General features: G+C 31.6%; 1 protein-coding gene across 1 annotated transcript; it reads left to right on the forward strand.

The window, feature by feature from the left end:
- Positions 1–4,953: 4,953 nt before the first annotated feature.
- On the forward strand, positions 4,954–8,346 carry LOC130677345 (uncharacterized). The gene is made up of 6 exons (XM_057484081.1): positions 4,954–5,287; positions 5,376–5,619; positions 5,692–5,754; positions 6,006–6,209; positions 6,298–6,616; positions 6,705–8,346. The coding sequence occupies exons 2-6, from the start codon at positions 5,602–5,604 to the stop codon at positions 8,207–8,209; spliced, it is 2,109 nt and encodes a 702-aa protein (XP_057340064.1). The 5' UTR covers positions 4,954–5,287; positions 5,376–5,601; the 3' UTR covers positions 8,210–8,346.
- Positions 8,347–13,689: the final 5,343 nt, after the last annotated feature.

Below are 13,689 nucleotides of genomic sequence, written 5' to 3' on the forward strand. Positions count from 1 at the left end.
CATGACCATGATCATGGTGACCATAATAACCATGATCATGTTGAGCATCATGACTACGCCGACCAAGATCATGGTGAGCATCATGACCATGACGACCATAATCATGGTGATTATCATAACAAAGATAATGGTGATTATCGCGACCATGATCATAGTGACCATCATGACCATCATGACGAAGATCATGGGGACCATCATGACCATGATCATGGAGACCATCAGGACCATTATGACTATGATTATGGAGAATATCATGACAATGATCATGGTGATTATCATGACCATGATCATAGTGACTATCATGACCATCATGACCATGATCATGGTGATTATCATGACAATGATCATGGTGATTATTATGACCATGATCATAGTGACTATCATAAACGTCATGACCACGATCATTGTGATGATCGTGACCATGATCATGATGTCGATCATGACCATGATCATGGTGAACATCATGAGAGTGATCATGGTCATCATCACAACCATGATCATGGTGACCATCGATACCATTACGACCATGATCATGGTGATTATCATGACAATGATCATGGTGATTATCATGACAATAATCATGGTGATTATCATGGCCATGATCATAGTGACTATCATGACCATCATGACCATGATCACGGTGATCATCATGACAATCATGACCATGATCATGGTGTATATCATAACAAAGATCATGGTGATTATTATGACCATGATCATAGCGACTATCATAACCATTATGACCAAGATCATGGTAATCATCATGACCATCATGACCATGGTCATAGGGACCATCGAGACCACGATCATGGGGACCATCGAGACTATGATCATAGGGACCATCATGACCATGATCATAAGGACCATCATGACCATGATCATAAGGACCATTATGACCATGATCATAGTAATCCTACCAAAAACAGATTCTCTGTATAAAATCGCGCCAAGTACATGTTTAAAATTTTTTATAATTAAGAAAAGATTCTTTTTACAAAAAAATGAATCAAATCGAAAAAATACCAAGTACTTAATATAATTCGAAATCATGGAAAACATTTTCATAGAATTGAACAAAAAATTGAAAAAAAAAATTTCAATGTACTTGGTGTGCGTTACTAAATTTATTCAAGCAAAATTAATTTCTAGAATTTATTTCGCATATAAATTATTTTCTAATAAAATTGAATGATATTTTTTTTTTCCAGTTTATAAGCACACCAAGTACATTGAAATTTTTTTTTTCAATTTTTTGTTCAATTCTATGAAAATGTTTTCCATGATTTCGAATTATATTAGGTACTTGGTATTTTTTCGATTTGATTCATTTTTTCGTAAAAAGAATCTTTTCTTAATTATAAAAAATTTTAAACATGTACTTGGCGCGATTTTATACAGAGAATCTGTTTTTGGTAGGATTTGTCTTTTTTTTGTTGTGTTGATTGAGATTGATTTTAATCTACACTATTAGAAATCGAGTTATAATTTGAGACACGTGAGCATATATTGATTATAGTATTATTTTCTAGAAACAATAAAATTGTTTGTTAACAATTATAGAAATAATTTTGTACTGCTAAATATTATAATCTGATTAATCAATTTTTATAAAACAAAGAGCTGCAGTTATTTAAGGACAGTTCCCTTTAAAGTTAACTTCAAATATATACGTCAACGTCGGACTTTTTCCCTAGTAGCACAGTAAGCTTGAGCAAAAGCTTACTGTACAAAAGTTTCGTTGAATTTTTCGTAAATTTTCAGGCAAATTTTTGCATCAATTTATTGTTAATTTTACTTAAAAAATTGTAAAGTAATTTATTACCGTAAAATTGTAGACAATTTTATGTATAAATTTGCTTACCTTCTGAAGTGGTATGAATGAACATTACCGACTTTTTCGTGTAGTCAAAATTTACCTCTAAATTGAGGAAAAATTAACCGCAAATTTTTCTTTCCAACTTTTGCTGTCAAATTGTCGGCAAATTTGGACAGCAAATTTCAGGCAATTTCAATGTCAAATTACAGTCAATTTCAAGCTAAAGTGGCTATTAGAGTTACTGTCAGGGGGTGGACATCAATAACCCATAATCCAATTGCCCAGATCTAACATTGGACATAATCCTTTTACCCAGAATTCGTTTACCCAGATTTTTAAAATACAGCATGTCTTTTACTCAGACATCCACTCATACAGAGTTTCTTTGACCTAGACATCCGTTAGCGCAGAGTATCTTTTGCACATGCATCCATTCACACACGATTCTTTTGCCCAGATTCTTTATTTTTGTCTTGGTAGTTCAATATAAATATAATAGGTGGCAGCAATATAAGGAACTATTGATGTATTCGAAAAAAAGTTAATTACCAATAAAAAAAAGTGTATAAATTATCAAGTGTGATTAATTAATTAATAAGTATTGACTAATGATAGTGGGAGGACGACTTTTTCGCCGGGATTCCTACAATGAAATATAATATTGAGCCGTTAAATGAATAATTCTCATTAATTGCTACTGTTATTCACCTAACCTGAATCAGCATCTCCTCCCATGTGTGATGGTTAATTTCATATTCTAAATACTTTTTATCTCTTTGTATTGTGATGTAGTGATAATAAATAAATATAAACAATAAAAAATACAAAATAAATTAGTTATTATAAAACGTCGATAGTAGCAGCGTGTAATATTAAAGCTGCTGGCTGTTGTGTAGAGTGCTGGGTGCTAGCTAGCATATGGAGCCATCATTGTCAGGCTGTTTGTTTGAAGTAAGTTACGACAGTGTCAATGAGTCTTTTCACTCAAAAAATAGTAGACAAAATTTATAATTTTTATTTTTATATTTAATAAATCAAGAACATTTTTAATTTAACGATAAAATCAAATTTTCAAATAATGATGCTGAAAAGTAAAATATATTTGAACCATTTTTAAAAAATATTTTGTAACAATAACACCAGAAACATTATTTTTTATAAATTTTTAACCAGGAATAATTAGTATAACAATAGTAGTTAAGTATATAATGTAAAGAATTTAATCATATTTTTTTACGTTAATTTTTGTATGTGAATGTCATTATTCTCAAGTTCTACATGGTACCCTGTTGTGTCCATTGGAACATCTGTATTAATTTCAAAATTTAATTTTACTTTTTCAGTAACCGGTGTTTGCTCTTCCTTCTCCCTTCTTTTTTTATGGTCACTGAGTGACTTATAGAAATTGAAGCAGTAACTGAAAGGCCACTCAGACGCCAATTGATCTTGAACCGACATTTCTGTGTAGTACTGTAAATAATTAACAAATAATTATTACTTTAAACTAAAATTACTATACAAGATATAAAAATTGATGATCTCCGTCACACTGTACCTCATAATCAGCTAAAAGCTTCAAGAAACGTCGGAAGGTTGATGCGATCGTTTTACGGCGTCTTTTCAACATGGGCTGTGAGGCGATTCGCCTGTAAGAAGATAATTATTAATAAATATTTGACATTGTTGAATAGGAGTGCGCTAGTCCATGAAGAAAGTTTTAAGGAATGAGGCATAATATTGAAACAAAAACTTTTGGAGTAAGTCTTTAATATATATAAAAATAATACTTACTTCCACATTTGATGATCGTAATTTTTCAAACTGTCCCAATTGAAATCTCGGTCATAGGTCATAAGTCGCAAATTCACAATTTTTTCATCTTCGGCAAATGTCCCTTCAAGAAAAAAAAATTTTGAAAATCTAAAAGTGCACCCGTCATAACGCTCATTTCATTTTCAAGAAAAAAATAAAAAAAAAATTTAATAAACAACTCGCCAGTAAATAATCCTAAATATGCTTGCTAGTAAATAATAATTATGAAAAAATATTTAAATTAATGAAATAATTTAAATTAATTAACTAATTTAAAATTATTCAAAGAAATTTTTTTTCATCATAAATAAAATAATTGTCTTTTTTTGAATCATTAAATACATAAAAATTAGTTTCTGTTTTGATGTATGTTTATTATTATTGGATTATAAGTGCAATGTAAAAGTAATAGATGCATTTTAAATTTGGTAAATTACTTGACTGGCATATTGGGAGTAAATCACTACCTTCGCGTTATGAGTCGTGCAATAAGTATTCATATAAAACGAAAAAAAATTATAAATTAATTCAAATGAACTTACATCGGCGTTTTATCCTGTACCACATGTATTCTTCTGGGTAGTACATTTTAATAATTTGTTTTTTTAGACTTATTTACTTATTATTTTAATTAAATAAATATTTTTTATAAACTCAAAATAAAAATAAATGAGAGTTCTTTATACGTTTTATTTTTTAATGTTGCTAAGGTAACATATTTTTTTTTTTTTTTATATAAAACAAAAAAATTTCACTATAATTCAATTTTTGTTTAATTTCAAATATACCGCGTAGTATCAGCTGTTTCTATTGATAGTCGTAACTGTTGCACTTCACACCACATGTAAATAAAACTTATCTAGTTTCAAACATGGCTACCTGTCATTACGTTCTTTCTTAAATTTTTCCGATAAATATGAAAAAATTTCCTCCAGTTTTCCTTTTTATTTAACAGCGGAGTAATAAGTAACGAGCAAGAATGCTATTGAGATATATATAATTCTATTTATCCATGTTAAATGTATTGTTAAATTATTTAATAGATAAATTAACTTAAATATTTATTTTTTAATGATGACTTTTACACAGGCAGTTAATACTTGTTGATTTTAAATATGTTTTTCATCGTTTATTTATTTTATTTTATTTTTTTTTTTTTTTTTTAAATTTAATACTATTTTTTGTCTTTTATTTTGATATTTTTGCAAAAATTTATTTATTATAGTTGTTGTAATCGTTGTCTAGCAACGAGATGAAAATAATTTTTATTTAAACTTGGAGTCATGTCTAAGCTTGTTAATAATTAAAAAAGAAATTATAATTTAAAATAATGAGAATTGTACCAGGTAAAAAAGAAAATTCATTTTTATTGTATCATGATGGCTACAGGTACGCTCGAGATTATCAGAGTGACTCCATATTCCGCTGCTCAAAAAGAAAAAGTTGTGCTTGTTCTGGACGAATTAAATTTTATATTGATGTCTCTTCGATTGATGACATCGAGAGCTCAACGGATGATGATTTTGAAATTCTGGGATCACATGAAGATATGCCGGACTATACAATAGGTGAATGGTTGGCTATGGTTGACATAATGAAAGAGCGGTGTCGTACAAGTAATGATCGATTGATCGATATTTTTAATGATGTTGGTCGGAGGTAATGAAAATGCAAACTTCATCATATATTTACATATATATATATTATAGACAATAATAATAATCAAATATTACTTTCTGAATTTCAGTAATCCTGCAGTTAGTGCTAATTACAGCTACCAATCTGTTTCTGCAATTTTATCTAGAGAGAGAGCAAAGTATCGTCCAAGAATTCCAGAAACTCTTTCAGAGTTGTCACAAGTATTACATGAAAATACTATCGTCAAGGTTCACTTACAAGCTGAAGGAAGTTCTATTTTGATATTTACATCAGAGAAATTATGAAGTGGATTCGCTGAAAGCAACGAGTTGTTAATGGATGGAACATTTTCGGTAATTTATAATTATAGATTCAATTTTATACTTTCTTATATGTATAATCTAAAAATTTTATCTTTATTTCAGAATACGTGTCGAAAACCTCGTATAAATCAAATCTACACTATTCACTTCAAGTATAAAAAAGAGGTAATTTATTTTTTTTTTTATAAGAGAAAAAAGTTTTTGGATGAAAAATGAATTTTTTGGGATTACAAAGATAAGAATAAAATAATGAAATTTTCTCGAAAAAAGTGAAATTTTATTGCTTCAAGAAACTTTTTCCTTTGTCCCAGACATTTATAATTTCTCTGACATGTTTGTTATTTGAGTTGAATTTGTACAGTGTACAAATTATGTTATATCTATTTTAATGACTTTCATTTAATCATATTTTTTAGTATCATGCTGGTGCTATTATATTGACAGAAAATCGGCTTACCAAGACATACCAGACAATATTTAATTGGTTAACTAAAGAAGTTGAAGTTCTAAAAAAAAAAGAAATTACTATCATGACCGATTTTGAGAAAAGTACAATTAAAGCACTCAGAAAATGTTTTCCATGTGCGAAAATTCACGGCTGTTTTTTTCATTTTGCCCAGGTGAGTGTAACAGTTTCAAAATCATCATACTTGAAATTTGTAGTTTTTTTAATTATAATAATTATTATTAATAATGATCATAATATAGGCGGTGATAAAGAGATGGCAGAAGTTGAAAATCAAAGTTCCAGACAGTGTATTATCGATGTATCTCAGCGTCCCATTATTACCTCCTGAATGCTTTAAAGAAGCTGCAAGATGCTTGGAAGAGGAAATACATAAAGTAGCAGCAATTGATGATAATATTTTACGATTTAACAAGTACTTCATCGACGTCTGGTTAAAACATCCTGAGCATGTTAGTGTTTTTAATGTATCGACTAAAAGTACTGGAGGGCCAGAAAGTTTTCATAGACACAATAAAACTAAGCTGGGAGGAGTACATCCTATTGTCTGGAAACTTATTGGTAAGCATTACAGTTCAATATTATTGTTGAATATATTTATAAATTTATTTATGTATAATTATTAAAAAGGAACTTGTTTTTTTATTAGATGGAATTGAAAAAGTTGTAATAGACGAAGAAATAAATTATTGTCGATTAAATAATGGGAAACCGACAAAGAAACACACACCTCAATATCTTATTGATCGGTCTAATTACATTCGCAAGATTCAAGGAGACTTAGGAAATGGTTTAACAGTTAAAGAGTTTTTAAAAATGTTTCCGAAATCTTTTGAAGAGATGCAGTACACCATTAAAAAATTAATTGCGGACTGCGAACTTCATTTAATTGAAGACGAACCTGATCCTTCAATTCTTGACATCACATTTGATGAAAAAAGAAAAGGCGAAGAAATAGCTTGTATCCATAAATCATTGAAACATTTACAAAACATTACAAACAAAATTAATTCATCTTTACGTACTGGAAAAGTTACCATCAACACCTGGCTGCAGAGAAAAAAGAAGCGGAGCATAAAAACGAACCGAGCGGCTTCATCTAAAGAATGTGGCAAGGTAAAAGGTGTCTGCAAGTACGTATTTAAACCAATCAGCCGCTCAACGCCAAAAATTAAGAAAAAACCGGTATCTATGGCATCAATTTTAATGGGATCAGTAGATACGCGTAAAACTTCACCAAGCCCATTAATTCGTATTGATGATAAAAGTCATCCAGCATCTTCTCAAAACGGGACACAGAAAAATTACAGTACCACGTTGGAAACTTCTGTTGCTAAAACTATTCCTGAAAGTTTGCCTAAGCTTTCTGAAACTGATTCTCTAGGAAAATGTAAATCTAACAATCACTTAGATATATCAGTTATAAAAAACAATCAGACATCTACCTTCATTGGAAAACCGGAAGTAAGTGTAACTTCCTCAAAGTCACCAATTTATACTGACAATAAAACTCATGCAGCTTATCAAAACGGGACACATAAAAATAACAGTACTGCGTTGGAAACTTCTGTTGCTAAAAATATTCCTGAGAGTTTGCCCAAGCTTTCTGAAACTGATTCTCTAGGAAAATGTAAATCTAACAATCACTTAGATCTATCAGTTATAAAAAAAAATCAGACATCTACCTTCATTGGAAAACCGGAAGTAAATGTAACTTCCTCAAAATCACCAATTTATACCGACAATAAAACTCATGCAGCATATCAAAACGGGACACATAAAAATAACAGTACTGCGTTGGAAACTTCTGTTGTTAAAACCATTCCTGACAGATCACCTCATTTTTCTGGAGTTGTTTCTCTAAAAAGATGTAATTCTAAAAACCAATTAGATTTATCAAAACTGAAGAGAATTCCGATATCTGCTTCACAGATTCCAATGAAACTGAGTAGGACTCGTTTAAATTCATTGATTCGTGTAACCAGTAAGACTCTTCCAGCACCTACTCGAGATGGGCCAGAAAAATTCATTAGTAATAAATTACAAACTTCTACAACTGAAAAATTTCCTGAGAGCTTGCCCGGATTTTCAGCAGTTCATTTCGAAGAAAAAAATTTGCCTAACTACTATTCAAATACATCAGTAATAAGATAATTCCTCACAAAAGCAGCATTGAGTTGTTGGAAACGCCAATCGCTGTTTTACTACTCAAAAAAATCAAAATAGATTATGCAAAGAGGCAGTCTCTTTCATCCCAAAAATTATTATACTAGTGACATTTAATATTTTACTCGATGATTTTATAATTTCAGTTATTGTTTATGATATTACGTTTATGATATTATGTTTATGATATTATGTTTATGACATTATGTTTATGATATTATGTTTATGATATTATGTTTATGACATTATGTTTATGATATTATGTTTATGACATTATGTTTATGATATTATGTTTATGATATAATAATTTGAAGCATTTTTAGTTTAAATTAAACAATTTATGAATATTTCTATTGTTTAAATGTCGATATCAATGATAAATAAAATAATTATAAGTTTCGTTTGATGATTTTGAAAAAAACATCGATTTTTTTGTGTAGTTTCTGTTTCCACATTTACAGCATGCATTTCTCGTGAGGGCGGATGGGATTCTTGATAATTTTCAGTCTGGCTAGTTCCGGTAATTATCGGAGTTAACTAAGTTGATTTGCAAGTAATTTATTGTAATAGGACGAATTTGAGCTTGGGAAACCTCATTAATTCTATGAAAGAAATTCTTTCAGAATAATATCTGCTGGATTCTGCCTAAAATTTAAGATCTTGAAGTCTTACGCCATTAACAGCAGCGTAACTACTACTTAAAGCAAATTTTAAAATTTTTTAATTTTAAATCAGAATTGGTCATGTTGCTGCCACCTATTATATTTATATTGAACTACCAAGACAAAAATAAAGAATCTGGGCAAAAGAATCGTGTGTGAATGGATGCATGTGCAGAAGATACTCTGCGCTAATGGATGTCTAGGTCAAAGAAACTCTGTATGAGTGGATGTCTGAGTAAAAGACATGCTGTATTTTAAAAATCTGGGTAAACGAATTCTGGGTAAAAGGATTATGTCCAATGTTAGATCTGGGCAATTGGATTATGGGTTATTGATGTCCACCCCTGTCAGGCAATGACGTTAAGTTGATTAAAAATTTAATTTTAACCCTGAAAGCCACCTGAACCGCAAGTTAATTTCAAGCTACTGCCGTATTCTGAAGCCAACTTAAAAAAGAAAGTATTATCCAGCCAAGCTTGCCAGAAACTTTTTCGTTAAGGTAGCCGAAAATGTTTCACTGCAGAACTTACTGAGTAAGGTGTGGCTATCAGGGTAATTGTTGTCAAAAATGGAAAAGCCTCAAGTTGACGGATATTTCACAAAAAATTCAAGGAAGTGGTTACGTCCTCAGTGGCCTCAAGTGCCTCCACCTGTCAATCAATTAGTGAACTTGAAAAACATAAATAGCTTGTATACAAGCTGACGTCAGTAACGAAAATGCCCGAAATTGACAGATATTTGACGAAAAATTTAAGAAAACTTTTATTCTAGTTTTGCTGTCAAATTGTCGGCAAATTCGGACAGCAAACTTTAGTAATTTTAATTGTTAAATTTCCTGAAATTCGCTGCTCAAATTTGTCGACAATTTGACAGCAAAAGTTGAAAATATAAATTTGCGGTTAATTTTTCTTCAATTTAAAGGTACCCTGATAGCCAAGTTGGCCGCAACTTGTCGACAACCTACTGTCGCAACCTGTCGCCAGATTGGCCGCAAGAATTCGCATTTCCATAAGTTGTCGGCAACTTTCCGAGGAACTTGTCGACAACTCTCAGCTCGTGTAACTGTTGCCGACAACTTGTCTACAAGTTGCTCAGAAACTTGGTGACAGGTTGCGGCAGTAGATTGTCGCCAAGTTTTTGAACAACTTGTAGCCAACATGTAGTCAACAGTTACACGAGCTGAAAGTTGTCGACAACTTGTCGTCAAGTTGGTTGCAACTCAGGTGCACCAACTTTCTGATTAGGAACTCTGGCTATCAGGGTAACTTTTTACGAAAAAAAAAGTCGGTAATGGTCATTCTTACCAATTCAGAAGGTAAGCAAATTTATTCATGAAATTGTCTACAATTTCACGGTAAAAACATACTTAACAATTTTTCCACTCAAATTAACATTAAATTGACAAAATTCCCCTGAAAATTGACGACAACTTTTTTCTAGTTAACTTTTGAAGTGAATTGGCATTTTTGTTCGGGCAGGAAATTTACGTCAAATTCAATAGCAAGTTGCCCACGAATTGACGTAAAAAATGGAAAAATCCAAAGTTGACGAAAAATTCGAGGAAACTTTTGCAAAGTAAACTGTTGCTAAAGCAAACTGCCCTAATAGCACAGTTTTTATAGGGTATATTTCTATACTAAATCTTACTAACCCTAATAGCACACCCTAATAGCCACTTTAGCTTGAAATTGAAGTACTTCGACATTGAAATTGCCTGAAATTTAGTGCCCGAATTTGCAGACAATTTGACAGCAAAAGTTGGAAAAAAAATTTGCGGTTAATTTTTTACTAGAAAAAAAAATCGGTTTGTCAGTTGACCCTGCGGGCCAGCCCCAAAACTTCCCACTGTTTTCGAGCTCAAAAACCTCGAAAACATTATTGTGAATACATTTTCGAGCTCGAAAATACGTTTGTATGCTGTTGATTTAGAAAAAAATAGTTTTTTACTATTTTTTCTCCAACGATATCTCTCAAACGAATAAACCGATTAAGACGGTTGAGGTGGCAAACGAGTCGTTTTATCAAGTTCTAGAGCTGATCAAATTTTGAATTCGATTTATCGAGTCGTTTTTGAGATATTTCATAAAAAATAAAAAAATTTTTTTTTTTAATTCTTTCGACAACGGTTTCTCTTTAACGAATGAACCGATTTTAATGGTTGAGGTGGCATTCGACGCGGCTTATAAAGCTCTAGAGCCCAGTCCATTTTGGAATCAATCCATCGAGCACATTAAAAGTTATCCAAAAAAAACATTTTTGAAAAAATTTTATTTTTGGAATATCTCTGAACGAGCCCTACCGATCAAGCTCAATTTTCTTACAGCTTCAAGATATTGACGAGCCGCGTCGAATGACACCTTAAAGTTCATCCGTTCAAAAGATACAGGTATCTACATACTTCCCGAATAACTTCCCGAATTTTTGAAAACTTACAATTTTCTTAGCGGTAAGTTAAAAAGTCGGTAACGTTCATTCTTACTATTTCAGAAAGTAAGCAAATTTATACATAAAAATATCTACAATTTGAGGGTAAAAAAATACTTTATAAGTCAAATTAACAATAAATTGATGTAAAACTGCCTGAAAAATTTTGTTTAGTCAGCTTTTGAAGTGAATTTGCATTCTAATTCGGGTAGTAAATTTACGTCAAATTGTATTGCGAGTTGTATAGAAATTGAAGTCAAAAACGGAAATGTCCGAAGCTGACGGAAATTCGAGGAAAAATTCAAGGAAACTTTTGTAAGTAATCTTTTGCTAGAGCAAACTGTGCTATTAGGACAAAGGAAAGTGTTGGAGAGCAAGCAGGTTACCTTAAAATTGACAGTAAATAGTCTGTTAAGTTGAATTCACTTTGACTACAAGTATTACTGTCAGACATTGACGCTAAGTTAATTGAAAGTTTTATTTCAAGTTGACGACAAGTTGTTTGTCAAATTACATTGAAGCTACTGCCGTATTTTGAAGCCAACTCAAAGGAAAGTATTATATCCAGCTAAGGTTTGCCAGAAACTTTCTCGTTGAGTTAGCCGAAAGTGTTGCTCTGTAGACCTTACTGAGTAATGTGTGGCTATCAGGGTAGGGTTGATGCAAGCTTGATGTAAACTTACCGTTAATTTCAAGTGAAACTTTCAATAAGCTTAACCCTAATAGCCACTTTAGCAGTTCGGCAAAAATGTGCCACGGCTTGTCTAGGGCAAATATGTACGTTTCCCTAGACAAGCCGTGGCACATTTTCACCGAGCCACTTTAGCTTGAAATTACCTGAAATTTGCTTCCCGAATTCATCGACAATTTAACAGTAAAAGTTGGAAAGAAAAATTTGCGGTTAACTTTTGCTAAATTTAGAGGTAATTTTTTACTAGAAAAAAAAGTCGCTAATGTTCATTCTTATCATTTCAGAAGGAAAGCAAATTTATACATGAATATGTCTACAATTTGGGGGAAAAAAAAATCTTAACAATTTTTAAGTCAAATTAACAATAAATTGATGTAAAACTTTGACTCAAAATTGACGAAAAATTTTTTCTAGTCAGCTTTGGAAGTGAATTTGCATTCGAATTCGAATAATAAATTTACGTCATATTGTACAGCAAGTTGTATGGACATTTTATGTATCATTTGCTTATGATCTGAAATGCAAAGAACGAACGTTACCAACAATTATTTTCTATAAAAGATTACCTCTGAATCGAGCAAAAATTAACCGCAAATTTTTCTTTTCAACTTTTACTGTTAAATTATTGGCAAATTCGGGCAGGAAATTTCAATGATGTCAAATTACAGTCAATTTCAAGCTAAAGTAGCTATTAGAGGAGTTAATTTGCAGTTGAGGTGACTATCAGGGTAAATTTCATATCAAACTATAGTAAAAAATATAGACTGGAGCTCCACTGGAGGCGAAAAAATTAATTATTGCTGTAGATAAATATATATCATTTACTGAATCATAGCATTTCTTATAAGTTTTTATTCTCTGGCAGTGCCCTTTTCGCATGAAAAAAAATTGTAAAACTATTAAAAATGGGGGTGCTATAGTATATGCTGGCCTAATTTCAATATTCAAATTAGTTCTCATTACTGAAATGGGGAAAGTTTCTTAATTTTATGACGAACAATCAATCATCTTTCGACTGAAAAAGGAATTTTTTAAAAATTTTAATTTTTAAAAGAGTTTTTAAAAATTGGAGCTAAATACCGTTCGGTCTACGGTATAGAGACACGGCAGGCTCGCGCCATGACACTTCACACATATACATGTGTGTTTGAACGTGTACGTGGCGTGAGACACTACCGTGTCTTCTGATCATCATGACCATGATCATGGTAATCATCATAAATATCATCATGGTGACCATCATGACCATTAGGACAATGATCATAGTGACTATCATGACCATCATTACCATGATCATGGTAAACATTATGACCATGATCATAGTGACCATCATGAGCATCAAGACCATGATCATGGTAATCATCACACCATAATCATGGTAATCATCATGACCATGATCATGATAATCATCATGCCCATGATCATGGGAATTATCATGACTACGATCACGGTGGCCATCATAACCATGATCATAATGACCATCATGACCATGATCATGGAGACCATCATGACCACCATAACCATGATCATAGTGACCATCAAGACCAGGAAGACCATGATCATGGTAATCATCATGACCATAATCATGGTAACCATCATGACCATGATCATAGTAATCATCATGACCATGATCATGGGAATTATCATGACTACGATCACGGTGACCATCATAACCATGATCACGATGACCA

The sequence above is a fragment of the Microplitis mediator genome, chromosome 11 (assembly GCF_029852145.1).
Source record: "Microplitis mediator isolate UGA2020A chromosome 11, iyMicMedi2.1, whole genome shotgun sequence".
NCBI lineage: Eukaryota > Metazoa > Arthropoda > Insecta > Hymenoptera > Braconidae > Microplitis > Microplitis mediator.

Coding starts and splice junctions, on each gene's coding strand:
- LOC130677345 (XM_057484081.1), top strand. Junction 5,755..6,005: donor ACTTCAAGTATAAAAAAGAG/GTAATTTATTTT, acceptor CATATTTTTTAG/TATCATGCTGGTGCTATTAT. Junction 6,210..6,297: donor GTTTTTTTCATTTTGCCCAG/GTGAGTGTAACA, acceptor ATCATAATATAG/GCGGTGATAAAGAGATGGCA.